This window comes from Electrona antarctica, assembly GCF_951216825.1.
Source record: "Electrona antarctica genome assembly, chromosome: 16".
Classification (NCBI taxonomy): Eukaryota; Metazoa; Chordata; class Actinopteri; order Myctophiformes; family Myctophidae; genus Electrona; species Electrona antarctica.
The window spans coordinates 37,933,008-37,959,729 of record NC_136797.1 but is presented as its reverse complement, the minus strand read 5'-3'; the positions used below and the strand labels follow the sequence as shown (position 1 = coordinate 37,959,729).

The window sequence follows — 26,722 nt, the reverse complement described above, 5'->3', positions numbered from 1 at the left end:
GGGGTGTGAAATGTTGTTTCATAACGTCTTCTGTGTGCGTGCGTGCGTGCGTTACCTACAAGAAGCAACTTCTTTTAGGTAAACTTGTGATGGTGTTGTAGCACACAGTCCACAGAGGTTGCAAGTTTAGCGTAATGGCCAGGACACGCACGCACGCACGCACGCACGCACGCACGCACGCACGCACGCACGCACGCACGCACGCACGCACACACACACACACACACACACACACACACACACACACACAGCTGACGGTATAACCCTTGTTGTGTTGTGTTGCAGTTACTCTGTGACGGTGCAGGAGTCGTACGCTCATCCATTCGATCAGATCTACTACACCAGCTGTGCAGACATCCTCAACTGGTTCAAGTGCACCCGCCACCGGTGAGAGCACAAGTGAAGTGCAAGTGACATTATTGATGAATTCCAAATATTTTCTAAGTATTCTGAGGCACCCCTGGCATCAAGGCACCCTAGGGTGCCACGGCACCCACTTTGAGAAACCCTTGATTAGACCTTGGAGCAGTGCCGGTCATGAGCAATTTGTTGCCCTAGGCAGGGTTGTTTTCATAACTCATTTAGCTGGACCCACTGGAACTCCCTCTAGGACCCTTGAAGGTCCCCAGACCTCATATTGAGAAACTCTGTTCTTGGAGGAGACATACTGTAGGGATCAATTATGATCTAACAAATTAGAGCCTTCTATAAGATAATTATCTGTAGCCCCTCCCCTTGTGTTATTAATGTACAAACTCATTTGTCAACCTGTATTGTTCACCATGTTTTTTTGTTTTGGTTTTAGTTTTTTCACTAAACTGTCCATGTCTGACAAAAACAAACCTTTCAATATTACCCCGCATTGTATATTGTATTTTACCCCGATCTACATGCGACACATTGTGAGTTTGTAGATCTGCTATCTTCAAATGGCCAAAATTGGATGGAGGGGAAAGGAACTGGTTGGAATAACATGTTCCTTCCATGCGTTACGTCCAACCGGGGAAACTCCCCCCTGTCAGGTGATAAGAAGCGGCCTGCTCACTCCTCATGCATTGAAGGAAGCATGAGCTCAGTTCGGGGCTCTCCCCAGGTTGACAGAGGGAGAGTAGCGCCATTGGCACCGGATGAAAAATGTGTTACAAAATTGTGGGAAAACAATAATAAGAAGAGGAATATCCCTAATGTGCGGTTCATACTCCTATTTTAGAGCCGAATAAAAGTCGGTTCGGCTCTCTAGAGCCTACAATGTGACGTCATTTGAGGTTCGGGGGGGCGGGTACCATCCTAAAGTCGGCTCTTCGGTGCTACTGAAAATTTCTGACGAGCCGAAATCATTTCGGCACTACAGCGCCGAAACAGCGGTAAAATAGGAGTATGAATCGGCCCTAAGGGGACAATAAATACTATTACCATTATTATCATTAGCTGTGCATGCTAATGGGATCCTTCCGGTGATTGGTCGTCCATGCAGGGTGAGCTACAGAACAGCCTATCGGCGGGGAGAGAAGACCATGTACCGCAGGATGTCCCAGTGCTGTCCTGGCTTCTACGAGGACGGAGACACCTGTGTCCGTAAGTATATCTTCATTTAGTCATTTACCTTCTACGAGGACACCTGTGTCCCTAAGTATATCTTCATTTAGTCATTTACCTTCTACGAGGACACCTGTGTCCCTAAGTATATCTTCATTTAGTCATTTACCTTCTACGAGGACACCTGCGTCCCTAAGTATCTTCATTTAGTCATTTATACAGAACAAACCTTGGCACGAATACGTTTGAGAACCACTGTTTTAGAAGGCATTTTGCAGAATGGGCCTGCAGGTCTTAATGCCTGTATTGTGTGTGTGTGTGTGTGTGTGTGTGTGTGCGTGTGCGTGTGCGTGCGTGCGTGCGTGCGTGTGTTTCTGCTCTGCAGCTCAGTGTGCAGAGACGTGCGTGCATGGCCGCTGCGTGGCCCCCAACACCTGTCACTGTGAACCGGGCTGGGGAGGCAGCGACTGCTCCAGTGGTAAGACCCTACAGCTGTGCCTGTCTGTCCGTTCCCGCGTGTGTGTGTGTGTGTGTGCGTGCCTGCTTGTGAGGGCCAAAAAGGCCCCACAAGCATAGTCGAATTTTCCTGACTTCTCATAATATAAGAAATCTTCGCTGGTGTAGAGCAGGGGTTCTCAACGTTTTTGGCCGGGGACCCCCGGAAATGCTTTGGCAATGTCTCGGGACCCCCGCCCCGCCCCGCCCCCTCCCGACCCCCAATATAAATTGACTGCTACAATAACCTTAAACCATTTTGGGCGGGAACCCCTTTTGGTGTTTTAAGCATTGTTATAATTTAGCTATTGAAAAATAGCAGATCTACAAGCTCATAGCGCGCCACCGAGTGGCGCGCTATGAACTTGTAGGTCTGCTATTTTTGAAAAATCGTGAAAATAAAATTAAAAAACCCCCTTTTTTTTTTTTTTTTTTTAATATTTTGGGGACCCCCCAAAATAATTTGGCGAACCCCCGAGGGGTCGCGACCCACGGGTTGAGAACCCCTGGTGTAGAGGGCAGAAACATCCTGTCTCCATGTTGTCTCCATTAACTGGTTTTGTTTTTCTGTGAATAAACGCCCAACTTGATCGTACTACAGCGTCACACAAAAGCATCAAAAGTATCAGATCCGCAAGCCGCAAACGTGGCGCGAGGCGCTTTGAGCTATTCTAGAATTTGAATCCTGAAAAGTAACATTTTGGACATAATGACGTTTCCACCCGACAGTGACAAAAAGCTTGTTTTGTAGGTTTAGGGATTATGGTTAAAGGCATATTCATACTCCAGTTTTAGGTGATAATAAAGTAAAAACAGAGAGATGTGTTTGGGTGAGTGGTGAAGCGCTTAGGCTCAGTGACGTCATGTTGTAGTTTTGGTCACCCTATTACCTTATCACCAAAACCTGGAGTATGGATAGACCTCCTAAAATGTGGATGTCTTCACAAGAATAGTAATACTGAAGAGAGAGTGTGTGTGTGTGTGTGTGTGTGTGTGTGTGTGTGTGTGTGTGTGTGTGTGTGTGTGTGTGTGTGTGTGTGTGTGTGTGTGTGTGTGTGTGTGTGTGTGTGTGTGTGTGTGTGTGTGTGTGTGTGTGTGTGTGTGTGTGTGTGTGTGTGTGTGTGAGAAACTTGAATGATCTAGGAATGTACTGTACTTTCAGCAGAGTGACGCGTATTTGCCAGTGTTCTTCTGTCTCCCACGCTGTCTGGCACGCACGCACGCACGCACGCACACACGCACGCACGCACAGCAGAGAGATGTTATGAAACCCTAGCGTCCGTCCCCCAGTTTTGGACATATGAGGTTTCCATCCGACAGGGACGACATGGGGTTTAAGTGGTTCACTGTGTTTGTAGTTGTGGACAGTGTATTTTTGGGGTATACAGGCACTCCCGCTAACCGCTTCAGCTAACCACTGAGAAACATTAGAGGAACAAAAAAACATGCAGTAATATAACGGGTTCCTTCCGTGCGCTACGTCCAACTGGGGGAACTTTCCCCTGTCAGGTGAAAAGAAGCGTCTTGGACTCCTCATGCATTGAAGGAAGCATGAGGTCAGTCCGTTGCTCCCCCCAGGTTGGCAGTGGGAGTGTAGAGCCCAGGATTACATTAGACAGGTGACATCACTGGGTGAAAAAATGGTTTACCAAAATCGTGGGATAAACATTTTAAAGATGGAGTGCCTTGGTTTTTATACCTTTTCTTATTTGTATGTGTCTATGGAGTTAACATTACTCTAGACCAGGGGTTCTCAACCTGTGGGTCGCAACCCCTCGGGGGGTCGCCAGATTATTTTGGGGGGTCCCCAAATAAAAGAAAAAGAAAAAAAAAGAAAATTGACTGAATGGCTGGAAAATGGAAATTAAGAGTTTACATAGTACGTGGTGCATGCACAAACTTTCCTTAATTATTATATCTGGTTTCAGTATTCATTTATGATATATTTTCTCTATTATTAAGGTTATTGCAGTCAGTTTGTATTGGGGGAGGGGAGGGGGGCGGTGTTCGCGAGACATGGCCAAAGCATTTTCGGGGGTCCCCAGTCAAAAACGTTGAGAACCCCTGCTCTAGACCCCCATTGTGTTTAGAATGTACAAATACTGGTTTGTCTTCCCTGTGTATCTTTTGTTTCTTCCTGAAAGCTGAAAGCCTTTGAGTCAAAAGGCTCAATCGAAAATACACCATTTTTGTGACATCCTAACCCTTTGTTTCATGCATTGTCTGCATTTTGATCACAGATATGCTCTAAAAGTATGACAACCATATTATTTCATCTAAGTGTGCGTGCGTGCGTGCGTGCGTGCGTGCGTGCGTGCGTGCGTGCGTGCGTGCGTGCGTGCGTGCGTGTGTTAAAGCTCATATCACTTGCTGTCTGGCTTGAGTCGTCTACCTCGATGTCTTTGTGTCAGACTCAGAGTCTCACTCATGTTCAGGGACTATACAACCTAGTAGAGCTGGTGGTGGCGGCCGGGCTGGGCTGGGCCGGGCCGGCCCCCAGGGGCCCGTGCCAGCTGTCTCCAGTTTCAGCCTGCTAATAAAGCAGCTTATTGTTGTGTCTGCAACCTGGGGTGGGGCTCTCCCCGGACTGGACCGGACCCTGCCTCGCCTTGTCTGCACACAACGACATGGATACTTATATAGGCTGCTGGGGGATTTGGTTCCTGTACCACTCTGTCTGATCCCATGTTCTGAGTGGTTTAGTTCCTGTACCACTCTGATCCCATGTTCTGAGTGGTTTAGTTCCTGTACCACTCTGATCCATAGAGTAATAAAAGGATAGCGACTGAACCCGCTATTCATTTCAGTGGAAGTTGCTCAGTGGCGTTTTGAAGCACCCGGAAGAACGGTCTACTTCCGCATTTGACCAGCAAATTGTTTTGGTCAAATGCGGAAGTGCAACCGAGCACTCAATGTTAAACTCCAGCGGCACGGGGTTTCCTCGTCATAAATCCACGGATCCGCCTGCAGTTCACGCTCAAACCACTAGGGCAGAGTGCTTCAACGTTGGAGAGCCTCCCTAGGGGCTTGCTCTGATCCCAGTGGTTTAGTTCCTGTACCACTCTGTCTGATCCCATGTTCTGAGTGGTTTAGTTCCTGTACCACTCTGTCTGATCCCATGTTCTGATTGGTTTAGTTCCTGTACCACTCTGTCTGATCCCATGTTCTGATTGGTTTAGTTCCTGTACCTCTCTGTCTGATCCCATGTTCTGAGTGGTTTAGTTCCTGTACCACTCTGTCTGATCCCATGTTCTCATTGGTTTAGTTCCTGTACCACTCTGTCTGATGCCATGTTCTGATTGGTTTAGTTCCTGTACCACTCTGATCCCATGTTCTGATTGGTTTAGTTCCTGCTAAACCACTCAGAACATGGTTTAGTTCCTGTACCTCTCTGTCTGATCCCATGTTCTGAGTGGTTTTGTTCCTGTACCACTCTGTCTGATCCCATGTTCTGAGTGGTTTAGTTCCTGTACCACTCTGTCTGATCCCATGTTCTGATTGGTTTAGTTCCTGTACCTCTCTGTCTGATCCCATGTTCTGAGTGGTTTAGTTCCTGTACCACTCTGTCTGATCCCATGTTCTGAGTGGTTTAGTTCCTGTACCACTCTGTCTGATCCCATGTTCTGAGTGGTTTAGTTCCTGTACCTCTCTGTCTGATCCCATGTTCTGAGTGGTTTAGTTCCTGTACCACTCTGTCTGATGCCATGTTCTGATTGGTTTAGTTCCTGTACCACTCTGATCCCATGTTCTGATTGGTTTAGTTCCTGCTAAACCACTCAGAACATGGTTTAGTTCCTGTACCTCTCTGTCTGATCCCATGTTCTGAGTGGTTTAGTTCCTGTACCACTCTGTCTGATCCCATGTTCTGAGTGGTTTAGTTCCTGTACCACTCTGTCTGATCCCATGTTCTGAGTGGTTTAGTTCCTGTACCACTCTGTCTGATCCCATGTTCTCATTGGTTTAGTTCCTGTACCACTCTGTCTGATGCCATGTTCTGATTGGTTTAGTTCCTGTACCACTCTGATCCCATGTTCTGAGTGGTTTAGTTCCTGTACCACTCTGTCTGATCCCATGTTCTGAGTGGTTTAGTTCCTGCACCACTGATCCCATGTTCTGAGTGGTTTAGTTCCTGTACCACTCTGTCTAAACCCATGTTCTGAGTGGTTTAGTTCCTGCACCACTGATCCCATGTTCTGAGTGGTTTAGTTCCTGCACCACTGATCCCATGTTCTGAGTGGTTTAGTTCCTGCACCACTGATCCCATGTTCTGATGCGGAAGAAGAAGTACTCTGGATATTGTGAACAACCCAGACCGTTTTTAAGTTGCTTGATTCAGTATTTACTAAGATATTTGACATTAATGGGTTGAAGTTAGAGATGTGCGATATAATCGGTAGGGTATCAAAATCGTCCGTATTGGCCATATAAAAATGCCATATCGGTATCGAAACAATCTCAAAATTATCCTGATTATTGATGATGCAATAATAATGTGACCATCAATACATTAATGGGACATTCTGCATAATGAGTACTTATATATTTTGATATACATTTTGATGCCAAAAACTTTTACTCAAGTACATTTTGAATTCGAGACTTTTAATTGTAACGAGCATTTCTACATTGCAGTATTGATACTTTTACTTAAGTAAAACATTTGAGTACTTTTTCCACCACTAGATGTGACTAACTATCTCCCCACCTGACCCCTCAGGGTGGAGAGAGAGCTTGTGATTTCAACAGGAGGAACTCATGATCACAACACAAGATCATCAGCTGATTAGCTGTTGTTCCTCTACATGAAACAACTAGGGGATAAATAGAAATAAAGAAAGAAAAAACCTTAGGCGTTTGGCCCCTTCCTACCTGAAAGCCCTCCTCCGTAGAATTTACAAATTTAATTAATTAAGTGCCACGGATGGATATCTCCGTCTTTGTTTTATATTGATGCGGTCCTAAGCTACATCTAGTTATCTCTGGAATGCTAGCCCGATGTAGACGGGCGATGACAACGAGACTCAAGGCCATTGAGTCACGGTCTTTTTACCTTTTTCAGATGCTTTTACCTCGGATTCTAATCCCAGATTCCTATTCTAATCAAAACGAGCTTTATTGACGTCCGATCACGGCCGCATCGCGGTTACAAAATGTATGTTTCGAATGACTTGGAAATGTGAAGCAATAGATTTAACATAGGAGTGTTTAACTTCCGGTTCAAGGACCTGGGGTAATATATTCCCCTTGAATAGTATTCGGCTGAAAGACCTCGGCACCCCGAAGGAATTAACTTAATTTATACAGTACGTGGCAGTCAATGTGTTTAGTACAGTACTTAGTAAATGTCAGCCATGTCATTTCGTTACTTCCCAGCACTGCGTATGACAGTAAATATTGACCCTATAGCAGTTGAAGTTCATCTCGGAACAGTGTGTCGGCGTGGCGTCGACTCCTCCGGCGGCTACACATCATGATGGCTCTTATTCCCTCAGATGAAACTCCCAGTGTGACGAATATTTGGCCCACAAAGGGCTCTCTCTGTGTGACCAGTGAAAATATAACTCTGACACACAGCAGCTGTTCGAGAGAGAGAGAGAGAGAGAGAGAGAGAGAGAGGGAGCAGGAGAGGGAGCGGGAGCAGGAGAGAGAGAGAGAGAGAGAGAGAGAGAGAGAAGAGAGAGGTGAAAGGGAAGAACCAAAGAGAGAGAGAGAGCTTTATTTGGTCTGTTTTTATCATATGGTTGGAGCTGCGTAGGAGGTGGCCGTTTGTACGCCTGGGGTCATTTTATAGACACACTTTTATCCTCCTGATGTAAGTCAGTAGGTTCATTTTCTGTAATGATGATACAGTGGTGGAAAGTAACATACAAGTACATTTACTTGTACATTTACAATCAAGTGTTGGTGACGCAGATGCACATCTCTCTCTAGTAGTCTGTCTGTGTCGTTAAGCGTCTCTGTCTGTGTTCTGGGACTCTGTGCCTGACAAAAGGATGCGAGTGGTATTTAATACGGTCGATAAACCGTGTTTCTCGTGAACATCATCATGCCATTTCATATGTGCCGTGCCACGCGCACACAACGCAACTCGGCGGTCTTGCGTCACTGTCTGCGACAGTCAAGGCAGAGGGAGGAAGAGAGATAGATTCATGAGCTCTGGCACGGCGGCACCTAATAATTTACAAATTAAGTACTGGACGGTACTACTTTATTTGGTGTGTGTGTGTGTGTGTGTGTGTGTGTGTGTGTGTGTGTGTGTGTGTGTGTGGGTGTGGGTGGGTGGGTGGGTGGGTGTGTGTGCTTTTTTCCCCATTAATTTCATGAAGAAATCAAAGAAAAATCTAAGAAAATCCATATATTAGAAAACAGATGTTTTGTGAAAATTGCCGATCTGCAAGCTCACAGTGCCCACCATGCTGTGAGCTTTCAGGTATGCTACTTTCACTATAGTTTAGGTCCCTGGTCATTTCTATTATGGGTCTGCTACTTTCACTATAGTTTAGGTCCCTGGTCATTTCTATTATGGGTCTTTCACTATAGTTTAGGTCCCTGGTCATTTCTATTATGGGTCTATAGTTTAGGTCCCTGGTCATTTCTATTATGGGTCTTTCACTATAGTTTAGGTCCCTGGTCATTTCTATTATGGGTCTATAGTTTAGGTCCCTGGTCATTTCTATTATGGGTCTTTCACTATAGTTTAGGTCCCTGGTCATTTCTATTATGGGTCTTTCACTATAGTTTAGGTCCCTGGTCATTTCTATTATGGGTCTTAAAAAGTTTGGGAACCACTGGTGTACTACAGACAGCATGTAGCAAAGTGTTCCTGTATCGTTCTAAATGATGAGGAACAGCTCCGCTTTAGTGGACTGAAAAATGTGACACAGTACTGTACTTAAGTATAATTTTGAGGTACAAATATTGTACTGTATAAACCCTCATATACTGTGTGTGTGTGTGTGTGTGTGTGCGCGTGTGTGTGCGCGCGTGCGTGAGTTTCATTGCCAGGGGAGAGTGGTGACTGTAGTTCACGTGTTTCTCTGAAAGATGAAAGACCCTGGCTGGAAAAAACCTCAAATAAAACAAACAGGCAGAGGGCTGAATTGAGGGGTTCCTAAAGCTGACCGCAGTTAAAGGGGCACATGACGAAGGCCTTACGTAGTGGTGGGAAAAAGTACTCACATATTTTACTTAAAATATCAATAGCCTACTGCAATGTAGAAATAGTTGAAGTGCTAAAAGTCATTGTGCAGAATCTCCCATTTCAAGTTTTCAAATGTATAAAAACTCTTTTGAAAATAGCAGATCTACATGCTCACAATGCGTCACATCGAGACACCCACAGACACACTTAAAGGACGACTTCAACACTTTTCAACATATAATTTGTCCTCATTGTAATGTATGTTGATAAAATAGCAAAAAAAAGATCTACTCGGTCTGTGTCTCATAGGAGGGCTGAGATTTTTATTATATTTTTATTATAAGAATGGTGGCTTCCATTATAGCATGGTAACTTTTCAGGAACAGAAAGCCCACGAAAATACATTTTAGTCGACTAAATCAACTGTAGATTTAGTCAACTAAAACTGGACTAAAACAAAAACATTTCATGACTATGTTACAAAAACGAATTGGAATTTAATTCAAAAAGGCTATTACTAAAACAAAATTAAAATCTGCTGTCAAAATCAACACTGGTGAGCTTGTAGATCACCGATTTTTGCTGTTTTTTTTACGACAAAGTAATGCATAAATCTTGACGTTGAAAGATGGAAATATACAAGGTTTTTTACCCCGATAGCAACCATATGTTGCTGACGTGCTTTGAAGCTGTAGTGGTCATCATCAGCACTGAGGTGATTGGTGTGCACAGCCACCCGTCAAAGCTATAAAAGCGTGTGTGACAGATGCAGATGTGTGAGCAGATGTTGTAGCATAAACAGTAAACATTGTGGTGTTTAGGTTTGGTTGGCTATTTGGGCTACAGACATCTATCGTTCATCATTCAGAGCAAACCATACTGCCAGAAATGACAGCTTTAACCCCTGAAGACCTAAGACTAATATATAAATACATTAATACATTGAACCAAAAGTAACAACGAAACAAGGTTCCTTGCTTACGGTGATGAAAGTATTCCATCTGCCCAGCGCAACACGGGCGACTCGAAAAACAATTGAATCAAAACAAGTTTCGGTTACGGCATCATCTATTTCTCGCTTCAAATGTTTTCAAAAACATTCTTGATAGCAATGTTTAAACAAACAAACAAACAAAAAAACAAAAAAACAATTAAACAATGAAAACATTTTTTTTTAATTACTGTTCTAATGGCATGGCTTCATTATCTTCCATTGTCTCTCTCTCTCTCCCCCTCTCTCTCTCTCTGCAGCGTGCGACGCCAGCCGATGGGGCCCACACTGCAGCAACCGGTGCCAGTGCCAGAACGGCGCTCTGTGCAACCCCATCAGCGGATCGTGCATCTGCGCCCCGGGCTACCGCGGCTGGCGCTGCGAGGACCGCTGCGACAGCGCCACCTATGGGCACGGCTGCCAGCAGCGCTGCCAGTGCCACAACGGCGCCACGTGCCACCACGTCACCGGAGAGTGCACGTGCCCCGCGGGATACACCGGTGTCTTGTGAGTATGGGGAGTGGATTGTATAGGGGGCGGTACTTTAAACATTTATTAAAGGTAGGGTAAGTTTTTGGCTAAAACCAAAAGTATTTTGTTAAAAGGTTAAATCACTATATTTTGATAGTAATCATTGCTACAGTATAGAGTGTTTGTTCGGTAACAGGGGTCTGCCTGTCTCTCTTTAACACGTTGGATACCTTGGACGTCCACATGTGTCGAATCTTATCAAATAAAACCGCAAGGTGCCTAGGATGTCGGAAAAAAAACACAAACAAATTAGAATAGCGATAAGAGTTTTCTGCTTGCCAATATCAATTTAGATGGTCCTTGACTTGAAAAAAGAAACAGAAAAGCACTGCTATAAGGTCACATGGGTCTTGGCAATAACAAGAATATATGTTTGTCTTTTTGGGTTGTTTTGTAGCTGCGAGGATCTGTGTCCTCCGGGGAAACACGGGCCGCAGTGTGAGCAACGCTGTCCTTGTCAGAACGGAGGTGTGTGTCACCACGTCACCGGAGACTGCTCTTGTCCTGCTGGATGGATGGTACGCGCACGCACGCACGCACGCACGCACGCACGCACGCACGCACGCACGCATGCATGCATGTGTCCTATAGGGTACAGTGTAACTGTGTTTGTCCTCGCTGTGTCCTATAGGGTACAGTGTAAGTGTGTTTGTCTTCCTCGCTGTGTCCTATAGGGTACAGTGTAACTGTGTTTGACTTCCTCGCTGTGTCCTATAGGGTACAGTGTAACTGTCTGTCCTCCTCGCTGTGTCCTATAGGGTACAGTGTAACTGTGTCTGTCCTCCTCGCTGTGTCCTATAGGGTACAGTGTAACTGTTTTTGTCCTCCTCGCTGTGTCCTATAGGGTACAGTGTAACTGTTTTTGTCCTCCTTGCTGTGTCCTATAGGGTACAGTGTAACTGTCTGTCCTCCTCGCTGTGTCCTATAGGGTACAGTGTAACTGTGTCTGTCCTCCTCGCTGTGTCCTATAGGGTACAGTGTAACTGTGTCTGTCCTCCTCGCTGTGTCCTATAGGGTACAGTGTAACTGTTTGTCCTCCTCGCTGTGTCATAGGGTACAGTGTAACTGTGTTTGTCCTCCTCGCTGTGTCCTATAGGGTACAGTGTAACTGTGTCTGTCCTCCTCGCTGTGTCCTATAGGGTACAGTGTAAGTGTGTTTGTCTTCCTCGCTGTGTCCTATAGGGTACAGTGTAACTGTGTTTGTCCTCGCTGTGTCCTATATGGTACAGTGTAAGTGTGTTTGTCTTCCTCGCTGTGTCCTATAGGGTACAGTGTAACTGTGTGTGTCCTCCTCGCTGTGTCCTATAGGGTACAGTGTACCTGTGTCTGTCCTCCTCGCTGTGTCCTATAGGGTACAGTGTAACTGTGTTTGTCCTCCTCGCTGTGTCCTATAGGGTACAGTGTAACTGTGTTTGTCTTCCTCGCTGTGTCCTATAGGGTACAGTGTGTGGCCAGCCGTGTCCGGAGGGCCGTTTCGGGTGGAACTGTTCCCAGGAGTGCCAGTGTCACAACGAGGCGGCGTGCAACCCTTCCACCGGATGGTGCCAGTGCAGGCCCGGCTACACCGGAGAACGGTACGCCCAAGGACTCAAATGTTACAACACGTGTGCAATAGAGCGTCGCAGTCCCGCGCCCTTCCATGATGACGACGGGCCCAGGAATTAATTCCCCATTCATTTTCCCCATAGACATTTCAAAAAGTATTTATTTAAAGCCTCGAACAAAGTCAACTCGGATCGTGACAAATCATGACAACACAATTTTTGGGGCCGAACAAATAATTAGAAAGAAGAAAAAAGGGCAACACCTCTTCTGTTGTTTTCTTCTTTGTAATTAATTCTTCGGCCCAAAATATTGTGTTTGCTGTCAAATTTGTCACGATCCGAGTTGGCTTTGTTCGAGGCTTACAGATCTTTAAATGAATACATTTTGAAATGTCTATGGGGGAAATGCATGGGGAATTATTTCCTGTGCCTGTCGTCGTCATGGCGCGACGCGTGACGCTTATAGAGCAATTTTTTTGAGGTTACACAGAGAGAACATGCAACCTCCACACAGAAAGGCCCTTTCGTCAACCCCACGTAGGGTACCGTGTCATTCCTAAAGAGTTCTCAGCAGCAGGCCTCTGTTTCAGCAGCTCCAACCCCAGTGTGTAAGCGCAGCGTTCATTCACGGCCCCCGGACGTGCGCTGCCATCCATATAATTAGCAGTATCAGAGAGCGCTGTACCATATACTTAGACTGAAATAACCCCGCCAGGCCCTTTTCATGACTAAATAATGGCCTCAGGGTTAGCCAGGCTTCAGGCCCACCGCACACCAACACACTGCTTTACATGATGCTTTTACTCTCTCTCTCTCTCTCTCTCTCCCTCTCTGTGTGTGTGCGCGTGCGCATTTGTCTTCACTTGTGAGGGCTAAATGTCCCCACAAGTATAGTACAATAAGTTGTGCGAAATGTACACCACTGATGTTTAGGGTTTGGGGTTAGTCTTGATTTATACGTAGTTGCGTGCGTGCGTGCGTGCGTGCGTGCGTGCGTGCGTGCGCCGCACCCTGGATCCGTTCGGAACCTTTTAACACAAAACTGTGAACAGTGTACCCACTTCAGCCACTACATTTCGTCCATTTGAAAATAGACAATCTACAAGCTCAAGATTTTTTACATTTGAAAATTTGAAATGGGAAATTCTGCACAATGAGTAATTTGACTTTACTTACTTATCTTACGTAGTACATTTTGATGCCAATACTTTTGTACTTTTACTCAAGTATACATTTAGAATTCTGGACATTTACTTAACAGAGTAACAGAGTCGTTCTACAGTGCAGTATTGATACTTAAGTAAAACAATTGAGTACATTGTTAAACGGTATACAGGTGCCAGGAGGAGTGTCCGGTCGGGACGTATGGCGTGGGCTGTGCTCAGACGTGCGGCTGCCAGAACGGAGCCAAGTGCTACCACGTCAGCGGAACCTGTACGTGCGAGCCGGGGTACACGGGGGACATGTGCGAGGTGCGCACCTGTCCCCACGGACGCTACGGGCTCAAGTGTGACAAGACGTGTCCCTGCTACGCTCCCAACACACGCAGGTAACCTACCATTTACATTTCTTTTTTAGGGGTCAAGCAGGGGTCACAATTACAACACTAGAGGTTTGGGCCTCTATATCAGGGGTTCTCAACGTTTTTGGCCGGGGACCCCCGGAAATGCTTTGGCAATGTCTCGGGACCCCCGCCCCGCCCCCTCCCGACCCCCAATATAAATTGACTGCTACAATAACCTTAAACCATTTTGGGCGGGTACCCCTTTGGGTGTTTTAAGCATTGTTATAATTTAGCTATTGAAAAATAGCAGATCTACAAGCTCATAGCGCGCCACCGAGTGGCGCGCTACGAGCTTGTAGGTCTGCGATTTTTGAAAAATCGTGAAAATTAAAATTTAAAAAATAATTTGGGGACCCCCTAAACTATTTTGGCGACCCCCCGAGGGGTCGCGACCCACGGGTTGAGAACCCCTGCTCTATATGGCCCTCATATCTAGAGTTTGGGACGTTACGCAGCCCTCATACAGTACCTACGCTATGCTGATCCGACCAATATGTCTGAGTCGTACCTATGCTCGTGGATGACGTTTTCTCGGGTTTCCCGCGGGTCCAGTGGTATTCCTGCAAAATGTGTATTAATCTCGGGATTGGGACGGGACGGGAATGAAACGTCAATGAGTGGGAATTACATCAATTAGCCTCATTAGAACCACACATGAACTGTTCTTGGTACCATGTCTTTTGACTGCATGAAAAACTGCATCTAAAAAGAAAACAAAATCCATTGCCTTTCGTAAGGGATCCGACGGACCATTAGTCCGACATGCGGGAACAACGGTCGGACTAGCGCTGCTCCTGTGCTTGCGGTTATGGTTAGGTTTGTCGGTCTAATGACTGTCGAACAGGGAGTTTTGTTTTTACTGGACCGGGATTGGGACGGGATGGGATTTTTTTCAGTGGGAGTGGGATGGGATCATCACAGCCTGCTGAATTCAGTGATTGACCGATCAGAAAATGTTTGACAAACACTGTTAGATTTTGTGGCTGTTGTTTTCGTGTGTATTAAGACCAGGGGTCCTCGAGGGGGGTCCTGCAGCAAACTGTGTTGACAACACAGTTGACAACAATATCTCTTACTAAATCTTTTCACATGGTGGTCCGCGGCGGGCCATGAAAATGTTTTGACGAACACTGTGGCTGTTGTACTCCCAGGGGTCCTTGAGGGCGTTCCTGGGGGATCCCCCAGCAAACTGACTGAAGATCGGCTACAGTTACGTTAGAAAGATTGTGACACGTACAGTATCTCTTATGACAGCGATTTTCAACCCTTTTCATATCAAGGTCAATTTTTTGTATTATGTATTTGAGCCACGGAACACTATTTGATGACATTTAACATCTTAGATTATTTTGTTATCGTTGGATAAGATTTTGTCCACAATTATGCTGATGCTAATGCTGTATTGATGTTGGTACCATAGGAGAGATAACAGGCAAACGTTGATCAAAATAAATCTGCATTCTCTAATTTTGTAGACATCTTGTAAATAACGCAGATCCATTTGATTTCATTTTAAACTCTCAAGAGTTAAAGATCCATTTGGTTTACAACTCTCATCATTTAGCTGGAACCACCTGGAACAAGGACCACTGGTGGACCCCCGACCACTGGTTGAGGACCACTGTCTTACGGGAGTCCCATGGCCAAAATACATGTCAACTTGAGGGTTTCCCTGACAAGAACATGTTTTGACACAAACAGTGGTCTTGTTGTGACTGCGTGGCTGTTGTTTCATGTCTGTTCGAGCGCAGGGCAGTTAACCAGGCTTACAGTAAAAGCATTGTTCTGGCCCTATTGGCCGGCCATCAGAGAGACGACAGCTGTGAACAGCTGCCCGTGCAGCGGCCCTCTCTCTGTTGGTGGAAAAAGTACTCAAATGTTTTACTTAAAGGACCACTGCACCACTTTTCAACCTATCTTCAATCTGTGTCTCATAAGGCGCGGGCACATATACGCGTCAAGTGGCGTCAAGAAAGTGCCTAGACCCTCTTACAGGTTTTTAAAAAGCTGGTGGATGGAAATGACGCTCGCTCAACTTGTAGCGTCGGCAAAGCGTTTCCGTATTTTTGCTGACACTGCAAGTTGTAGCCTCGTGCGAGCGTCATTTCCATCCCACCAACTGTTTAAAAACCCGGAAGAGACGCCAGCTCTAGGCGTTTTTTGACGCGGCAATGTGCTTGCGCCCATAGGAGGGCTGTGGGCAGTTCAGAAACCCGTCCACCAGTGACATCATCGTTAGGCCATTTTCGCATTGCAACTTTTCTGGGATAGAAAGCCTGCAGTTTCTATTAGCTTGGATTCCCCAAAGATGATGTCACTGGTGGACGGCTTTCTGAACTTTGGTTTCTGAAAGTTTAGTTACTTTGTGATTTGATTATTATTACAAAACAGTAACATGCTAACCACTTCAGCCCTACAAATATTCTGGCCATTTTAAAATAGACGATTTACAAGCTCACAATGCGTCACCTTGTGATGCATTACTTTTTGTACTTATGTACTCAAGTACATTTTGAAGTATTGATACTTTTAGTTAAATTAAGTAAAAACATTAGAGTACGTTTTCCACCACTGTTAACTTGACACTGTCCCCTCTCTCTCTCTCTCTCTCGTCCCCACCCAGCTGCCACCCGATGTCGGGCGAGTGCACGTGTCGCCCGGGCTGGTCGGGCCTGTACTGCAACGAGACGTGCGCGCCGGGATTTTTTGGGGTGTCGTGCCAACAAGTGTGTCACTGTCAGAACGGAGCGGACTGCCACAGCGTCAACGGAGAGTGCATCTGTGCTCCCGGGTTCAAGGTATGCACTCTGAATATCTGGAGTATTTTATTTGTAATGGTTCAAGGTATGCACTTTTAAGGCCTCACTCAGACCTTTACTGCATTGCTGTATGCTTGTTGGATGAATGTTGTGTAGTGTCATGGCCGCCTCAATGCATTTCCAATGGAAGTCACATGGTTTGTAGTCCACATTTTGGACTACAAGCTGTTGTATGGCTTTGGGCTGTGTTTCGACTGCGCCCCTCCCCCTCATACAACACAAATGTTGTGTCAAACCATGTGACTCCCATTGGAAATGCATTGGGGCGGCCATGACACTACACAACATTCATCCAACAAGTATACAGCAATGCAGTAAAGGTCTGAGTGAGGCCTACAAGGCACATTCCAGTGCTGGAGTGTAACTCGAGTACATTTACTCAAGTGCTGTACTTAAAGTGCAACGGACACTATACTTCACTTGAGGGTGTCCATTAATTCAGTGCATGTTCTCGCGGGGGGGGGGGGGGGGGGGGGGGGGGGGGGGTACCCAGTTCAAATAATGATTATTTTGGGGGAGGTTGCACACACTGAAGAGGTTGGGAACCCTTGCCCTACTGCCATCTTTTCACACAACTATTGAACACACATGCTGTGTTCAGGGTCATTGGTCATCAATGTGTCCGTACAATATGTCATATTGTATATGTTTCATATTGTCATATTGTCATGTTTCATATTATTGTCATATTGTCATATTGTCATGTTTCATATTGTCATATTGTCATATTTCATATTGTTATATTGTCATGTTTCATATTGTTATATTGTCATGACAATATGACAATATGAAACATGACAATATGACAATATGACAATATGAAACATGACAATATGACAATATGAAACATGACAATATGACAATATGACAATATGACAATATGAAACATGACAATATGACAATATGAAACATGACAATATGACAATATGAAACATGACAATATGACAATATGAAATATGACAATATAACAATATGAAACATGACAATATGAAACATGACAATATGACAATATGAAACATGACAATATGACAATATGAAACATGACAATATAACAATATGAAATATGACAATATGACAATATGAAACATGACAATATAACAATATGAAACATGACAATATGAAACATGACAATATGACAATATGAAACATGACAATATAACAATATGAAACATGACAATATGACAATATGAAATATGACAATATGAAACATGACAATATGACAATATGAAACATGACAATATAACAATATGAAACATGACAATATAACAATATGAAACATGACAATATAACAATATGAAATATGACAATATGACAATATGAAACATGACAACATGACAATATGAAACATGACAACATGACAATATGAAACATGACAACATGACAATATGAAACATGACAACATGACAATATGAAACATGACAACATGACAATATGAAACATGACAATATGACAATATGAAACATGACAACATGACAATATGAAACATGACAATATGACAATATGAAACATGACAATATGAAACATGACAATATAACAATATAAACATGACAATATGACAATATGACAATATGAAACATGACAATATAACAATATAAACATGACAATATGACAATATGACAATATGAAACATGACAATATAACAATATAAACATGACAATATGACAATATGACAATATGAAACATGACAATATAACAATATAAACATGACAATATGAAACATGACAATATGACAATATTTTTGGGGAGCTTTCAAAACGGTGTCCAGACTTATTTTTCCTTTTGCAGTCTGTTCTTTTTTGTTCGAGCACCCGTTGAATTAACCCGGGATGTGCGTGCACCTCCTGAGCACTTTAGTAATATGACAATATGAAACATGACAATATGAAACATGACAATATGAAACAATAACAATGTCAGTCCAAGAAAACCTGGACTGACATTGAGTAATTAGGTGTTATGAGCAAAATAAGAACATTGTAATGGAGGTTAAAACAGAATAATTAGCCACGGACAAGGCCAGCCACAGACACATGTGTCTGTGTACACATGTGTCTGTGACTCATATTGTCATTTGTCATATTGTAAATTGTCATGACAATATGAAACATGACAATATGAAACATGACAATATGACAATATGAGTCACAGACACATGTGGCTGGCCTCGTCCGTGGCTAATTATGGATACGGTTTTAACCTCCATTACAATGTTATTAGGAGTCCACTATAGTACTAGTGGTTCTCAAATGTTTTCATCTGCAAATAACTTTGAGAGTTTTTAAATGGACATTCTGTTGCACTCTCAGAGTTACAGACCTGTTGTGGTCATTTGGGGCTAGCTCTTTATGTATCAAAGAAATGGGACATTCTGCATAATGAGTACTTTGTACTTTTGGTACTTGAAGTACATTTTTTGACCCCAATACCTTTGTACTTGTATTTAATACAGGGCTTCTACTTGTAACAGAGTGTGAGTATAGCCTACTATTTTTCCAACACCGGTTGTCGTTGCTTGCAGGGTTCCAACTGCTCCGTGGCGTGTCCAGCAGGAACACATGGCATCAGGTGCTCCTCCAGGTGTAACTGTAAGAACGATGCCACCTGCTCACCTGTAGATGGAGCCTGTAGCTGTAAGGCAGGTGAGATGAACGCAATCGCACCAACATTTATTTCTTTATGTATTTATTAAATTTTGTCATCACTTCCAGTTTCACTTTAATGAGGGAATAATATCAGAAAAATGGGAAATCTGGGAATGAAGATCCTTACCAATACAATTCTAGTAGTAACACATCTTACAGACATGCCTGGGAGGCATACCATTTCGTCTTTTTGATCCGGTCGGGAGCGGATGATATCTTACGACTGTTGTAGTCTAGTTTGTAGTCATCAACCCTCAAACCGGAATCAGAATTACCCAAAAGAAGCATCGTGATTTTAGGGCCTACCAAATAAAAGCTTTGATGTGGCTCTGGAAATGACCTGGAAATGTGGCTATAGAGAGTATGCGCGTGACATCATCACCATACCCAGAAGTTATGCGGGAACGCCTACTGAGTGGCAAAAAACTACTTTCTGGCCTTGACATCCCATACATCCAAACAGAAAAGTCCTATCTGATTTCAAATTCATATGGCTTTCTCTGTGTATGTGTGTGTGTGTGTGTGTGTGCATTGCCAGATTTACACTGACTATTTTATTTTAAGTTTGTTGTTTCCCCGCCACCTGCCCACCTGCGGTCGCTTCTCGCCCTTAAGGCATCTTACTGGTATATATATTTTTTTTTTATTTTTTTTATATATTTTTATTATATAATATATATAATATTAATTATTTTTGCCTTTATTGATATATACAGTATTACGACAGGAAAGGGGGAGACAGATGGGGGGAAGACATGCGGCAAAGGTCGTCGGGATCGGGACTCGAACCCGCCATCAGATTATATATTTGTTTAATATCCCCTGACATGCGTGCGTGCATGTCCGTGGGTGCAGGGTGGCACGGCGTGGACTGCTCGATCAGCTGTCCCAGTGGGACGTGGGGTCTGGGCTGCGAACGCATCTGCACCTGTCTGAACGGAGGTGCCTGCCACGCCCTGGACGGACGCTGCACCTGCTCGTCTGGATGGAGGTCTGACAGGTGTGAGCAGCCCTGCCAGGTAAGAAGACCGCACACTCATCCATCCAGCACTTGTCTTAACCTTGGTTGGTTGGTTGGTTGGTTGGTTGGTTGATTGATTGATTGATTGAAAATGTTATTAACACTTTAACTACTCATGACGGAGATGTCCGTCTTATCGAACCCATCTGTTATCTGCCCATGACGGAGATCTCCGTCTTTTAATGCTTTATATTTGTTTTATATGTTTTATGTTTTATATGCTTTATATGTTTCCCCATGCAGGATGGCACCTACGGCATGGGCTGCACGGAGCGCTGTGACTGCAGCCACGCAGATGGATGCCATCCCGCCACAGGATACTGCCGATGCCTGGCAGGATGGACCGGTGAGACCTCGTTTAGACCTGTGTACAGTGGATTACCTTAACTCATTTAATGCCAAATGTATTTCGCCCCTGTTATCCTGTTGCCACGCTCTTTCCAGAGCAAGCTCTTATTTTGAAGAGCAAACAAAAAGCAGTGCACTGAGTGTGTCGCTCAGTGCACCTACGCGTTGCGACACAACTCACAACTGTTCTAGAGGTCTGTGGCCTATAATGCACAGTAAACCGAGGGTCCTTGAAATGGAAAAAGGTTTGGGAATCACTGCTCTAAAGGGCATTGATTATGAACGCGTAACAACAGTGGCGCTCGGTGGCCACGAGCGGTACTTTCTCTGTCCTCCCAAATCGTTTGCAGATCTTCCCACTCGAATCGAAATGACAATCAAGAATCAATACAACTGCCTGGGGACAAATAGAACGCTGTGCACATCTGCCATCAAAGGCTGCAGATATTAGGTATTCATTTTTGGCTCCTCAGAATGCACAATCCTCACATCCAGAGTCCTTTAGCAGGAGGTGGCAGACCATAGCAGCTCCAACCATGGCCAAAACATGAACCCTTAAGCAGTACTGGAAAGTAACCTAAACCTAATGGTGCGCACACACTGTATAGCGCCCCCATGTGGGCTCCAGTATAGCTACAGTACATAGCTGTTGTAAACTTTGGATGACGCGCACGTCTGCCGTTTCCAGCGCGTAATGGGGCCTTTAAGAGTCCAAATTGCATATAGTTTTCTAAATGTTTTACCACTTCAGAGGTTTATGAGGCACGCGCTCTTAAAACCTGGATTGTTTTATATCCATCTGATTACATACTGTAGGACAAGCTACTCATTAGACACCTCGCTTTTGTTTACAGTTTATATGGTTTGTAACTCTGCAGTGTCGACTACACCTATGATGAAAAATGTCCTTCGACTACCTTTTTTCACAGATACAAATTTAATAAAAACTAAGCTATGATGACTAAAACTAAGACAATTTCATCAACAAATAAAAACTAGACTAAATGTTATGGAGGGGCTATAGTGGAGAAGAGATCCAGTAGATCTAAAAGACAAGTCATTTTATCCTTGGTTGCATTATAGGGTGAATCGTCCTGAAATAACAGGAAATAACAGCTCACGAGTCACAACACGTCGTGCCGCAACGCATTGTGAGCTTGTAGATCGGCTATTTTCAGAATGCAACCAAGTGTAAAATCAGGCATTATGACGCCATCAAGGCCCGCCGATATATTTTAGTCAACTAAAACTAGACTAAAACTAAAACTTTTCAGATGGCTAAAATATGACCAAAACGAAATTAAATTGTATTCAAAAGACTATGTACTACTTTGTACGCGTTACAGTATGGGTCATTTTGGAACCCCGGCGTCACCCCTGGACCCCCACTGATATAAATGCTTGTTAGCCAATTAATGGCAACCCCCAAGTTCTATTTCCAATTACAATTTAGAATTTATGCACCCAGAGCGACTCACAATAAGCAAGTAATCACATACATCATGGAATGCAGAAATGCAGCAGAGTAGTGCCTCCAGAAATTAGGATCCCAGGTAAGCCAAGAACCTAGCATCTGTCTAAACAACATGCATTTAAATGACATCCTTGAGAAAACAAACCCTAAGTAACAACAACATAAGAACGAGGGGTTCTCATGCCTGAGACAAGCGTGCGTGTATGCGTGCGTGCGTATATATGTGTGAGTGAGAGTGACGTAACAGACGTATACGCAGCACAGACAGACAGAACGGTCGATGCATAAACACAGTGGCCGTGGAAGTACATGTACTTAAGTACTCTACTTAAGTACATACTTGTACTTAAGTACAATTTTGATGTATTTGTTCTTTTGCGACACATTGACTTGTGAAATGGGACTTTCTGCAAAATGAGTACTTTAACTTTTGGTACTTTAAGTAGGCTACATTCTGATGAGGAAAAGGAGGTCCTCACTTATATAACAGTAGTTTGTTAAACTACTGGAGGTTACAACGTTTCGGTCTCACGACCATCAACAGGTATAATATATACCCGATGAATGTCGTGAGACCTCAGTAGTTTAATAAACTACTGTTATATAAGTGAAGACAGTGTGCCAGACCTCCTTTTTCTCATCATTCACACTGGTTGCCTGCTCCGACGCACCTGTCCCTGTAGGTGTGAACTAGGACTAGTACGTTTCATAACAATACTTTCGTACTTTTACTCGAGTGATTTTTTTCCACCCTAAAACATGATCATCAGGTATTGTTATTATATAAGGAGGAAAAACATTTAAAATGTCGTTTTTATGTGGACCCGCCCACCAGTTCATTAAGTATGCCTGGTTTGCCTGGTGGGTGGTGATCCACTTGAACTGATGCCGCACCCACAGCTGTTGTTGTACTGTATGTTAAGGGAGGGGATGATATTTTCTTTCATTGGCACTTTGACTGTCAGGTTTCAGCCTCCAGGAAGAAGCCCCAAATACACAGGGAAGACATCATTGCACATAGCAACCACACCAAGAGGTCTAATGACATACTGTCACCTCATATACACTCGGAAAACTGAAAAATACAAAAATCACATCACACCATCTTTAAGTAAAACGTCCAAGTACTTTTTCCACCACTGCCTAAACAGCATACTGATGCCTCGTTTTTCAGGATCTGGACGTTGTGCGTGGCTGCTTGCTGTCACCTAGCAACTTCACTGCAGGCACGCACGCACACACTCACGCGCACACACACACACACACACACACACACACACACACACACACACACACACACACACACACTACCTCAAAGAGGCCTTTGTCCCGAGGCAATTAGCTGCGTACACTGTTACATATGCTGGACGGAAGGAGAGGAGGTTCACACGGGGTCAGAGCCGAGAGAGAGAGAGAGAGAGAGAGAGAGAGAGAGAGAGAGAGAGAGAGAGAGAGAGAAACCGTCAGAGAGAGAGATGGAGAGAGAGAGGGGGGGGGGGGGGGGGGGGGGGGGAGATGCAATAAAGTACCTGTTCACCACTGTGGGCAGTCTGGGTAGTGCAGTGGTAACTAGAAAAAGTGCCCCTCGGGGCACAGGTCTCCCTCCACCAGGCCAGGTCAGGTTGTGGCCTCCTGGTGGCGCTATAATAGGCCAATGTGAAAAGGGTGCCATTTCTTCTTATGCCTTTGATGGCAATTGGATGATTTGAGGCATTAAAGTAACGTGTCTTAGTAACTTCACACCATTTTCTCAAGTACTGTACTTGAGTACAACTTTACGGTATCTGTAGGCCTACTTTACTTGACTTTTACTATTTCTATATTACAGTATTGATACTTTTACTTAAAACAGTGAGTACTCTTTCCACCACTGTGTTCGGGGGGAGGGACTTTTCTGATATATATTTTTTGGTTGGTTCCCCCATGCAGGTATCCACTGTGACAGCGTGTGCATGGAGGGCCGATGGGGACCCAACTGCTCTCTGCAGTGCAACTGTAAAAACGGAGCGTCCTGCTCGCCAGACGAAGGCATCTGTGAATGTTCCCCCGGTTACCGAGGAGCCACCTGTCAGCGGAGTAAGTGACATGACATGACATGACATGACATGACATGACGTGTTCCCCCGGTTACAGAAGAGCCACCTGTCAGGGGAGTAAGTCACAGTGCATAGCATAAAAAATCACGTTATGCTAAATAGAATCATTCCATGTGGGCTGTGGGGGGTGTTTAATGTCTGATTTGACATAATATACTTCCACCCAATAGATCATGATATATATCCTATTTTTGAGCGGTGCACACCTCTCCTTTAAAGGGCTATGTGTGTCCCTATGTCACCCCCCCCCCCCCCCCCCCACACACCCCCCGCCCACACACACACACACACACACACACACACACACACACACACACACACACACACACACACACACACACACTCACACACACACAAACATTGACTAATTGACTAAGGGATTGGTAGTCGACTAAGACTACTCAATCGATTAGTCGACGAATCGAGGTCAAGCCTATTTATAATTATACAATGTTATTGCAGTCTGCTCTCCGGGGTACTTCGGCCACCACTGCAGCCAGGCGTGTCCCCAGTGTGTCCACAGCAACGGGCCGTGTCACCATGTCACCGGGCAGTGTGACTGCTTACCGGGCTTCAGGGGGGCGCTGTGCAACGAAGGTGAGTTGTCACCACTGTCATTAGGGTTGTCACAATTATAGGGGTCGACCGATTATTCGGCAACGGCCGATTATCGGCGACGATCATCGTGCCGCTTCACGACGCATTGTGAGCTTGTAGATCTGCTATTTGCACTACTTCACTACGGGGAGACTGTGGCTCAAGAGGTAGAGCAGGTCGTCCAATGATCCATGGGTCGGCGGTTCGAATCCCGGCTCCTCCTGTCCACATGTCGAAGTGTCCTTGGGCAAGACACTGAACCCCAAATTGCTCCCGATGTGCTGGCTGGTACCTTGCATGGCTTCCGCCGCAATCGGTGTATGAATGGGTGTGTGAATGGGTGAATGTAATGCACAATCTATGTAAAGCGCCTTGGATAAATGCACCATTTACCATTTATTTTACCATTTCTTAAACGTTTTTTTGTGCGTGTGTGGTTGCTGTAGGCAACGCGCTATTGTTATCTGTCTGATATTTTTTTGCCAGCAAAGTGAACTTGCTTTTTGTTAACTTCTGCACAACAGCAAGTCAGCAACGTGAAGCTTTTTGCCAAGCTTCACACACACTGTTGTCACTGTTGTCATGCATCACATGACATCACAATATAGAATATACAGTAAATAGTAAGACGGAATTCAGTTCCCAGGGGATTCTCAGTGACTCGCGTCAGTGAGACCAACAGCACTTGAAATTTCCCAGAATTGCACCTTTCTAGTTATTATTGCCCCTCCAATGCACGGCTTACCAAAATTACGTCATGGCAGCCAAGTGTCTGTGAGGTCTTTATGAGCCATTTTGATATTTCGAAGTTGATTATCTTTGCCCGTGACGTTCTCAGAAGGTTCCCCTTCCATGACTTTTCCTAAATATTAGATTCAAATCATCTGTTTGTTTGTTTTTCATCTGAAACATTTTCTAAATATGAATTTAGGCATACTTATACCATCTCTGCCTATTCGTTTTCGGTCATAATGTCCCCTGCCACCCTTCCTCCCCCCACGGGAATGAATTCACACCTCCAGACAGCCTATGGACAGGACAAACCCTCACCATGTCAGCCTGACCTTTGGTGTAACCTTGACCATCTGAGCATGAAGATTGGCTATTTTCAACATGTTTCCCCTTTCTTGTGTAATATCTGGCATTGTTCAAGTTAAAAGACAATGGCTCTTCCCCGCTGGGGGAGGGAGGTGTCAAAGCGTCCGGAGACAGTAGCCAATAACATCACAGGAAAAAGGGTCTTTTTGACCTGATTTCAGCTTGTGTGGTACAGTAGGTGGCCAGTCATTTCAGCATGCTAACATCAGTCATTACGATGCCATCGTGTTGGTACAGAATTCATTATTCCTTAAAGAAAGCTGTTTAGTTTTGGTTTGTTTGTAGTGGGAATTCATCTGATTTCATTATAGATCATTAGAAAACACTGTTTATTACGCAGTCACGCAGTGAGGGGGAAATAAACAATGTATTGGAATCGAGATGCATCGTGATTCATCAGTAATCAATTTATAATTGAATGGGAATCGAATCACCCCCCCCCAGTGTGTACATGTCTATGACGCCAGCTTGGATGATATCAGCCTCTGTGTACCGTCTATGATGCCAGCTTGGATGATATCAGCCTCTGTGTACCGTCTATGACGCCAGCTTGGATGATGTTCAACTTTTGAGTGAGATCCAAATCCTGCCAGTTCCCACTGGATGTCGCGTGGGAGCTCTGATTGGTCCAGACCATGCCGAATAACCGCCGTCTTACATAAAGTCTTCAGAGTAGGACTCAAGTCTAAGATGTACAGGTGATCAGAGACATCGTATCCATCGTATCCTCCAACGAGGATGACGTGATCTCCCACCATGCAACAGCACATGGATGACATCTGCCACGCGCGCCACGTCCGAACCGCCTTCCAGGAGTTGGTCTCT

At 44.6% G+C, this 26,722-nt stretch overlaps 1 protein-coding gene across 1 annotated transcript in view; it reads left to right on the top strand.

The window, feature by feature from the left end:
* The first annotated feature begins 305 nt into the window (after positions 1-305).
* Positions 306-26,722, top strand: part of megf10 (multiple EGF-like-domains 10) — a 52,257-nt gene continuing 25,840 nt past the window's right edge. The window contains exons 1-13 of the mRNA XM_079525198.1: positions 306-387; positions 1,475-1,575; positions 1,922-2,014; positions 10,424-10,670; positions 11,092-11,212; positions 12,132-12,268; positions 13,575-13,787; positions 16,426-16,600; positions 19,140-19,260; positions 20,119-20,282; positions 20,528-20,630; positions 24,036-24,182; positions 24,665-24,799. Coding sequence (XP_079381324.1) covers positions 1,515-1,575; positions 1,922-2,014; positions 10,424-10,670; positions 11,092-11,212; positions 12,132-12,268; positions 13,575-13,787; positions 16,426-16,600; positions 19,140-19,260; positions 20,119-20,282; positions 20,528-20,630; positions 24,036-24,182; positions 24,665-24,799 — 1,717 coding nt within the window. The 5' untranslated portion in view covers positions 306-387; positions 1,475-1,514. The remainder of the gene's footprint in view (positions 388-1,474; positions 1,576-1,921; positions 2,015-10,423; positions 10,671-11,091; positions 11,213-12,131; positions 12,269-13,574; positions 13,788-16,425; positions 16,601-19,139; positions 19,261-20,118; positions 20,283-20,527; positions 20,631-24,035; positions 24,183-24,664; positions 24,800-26,722) is intronic.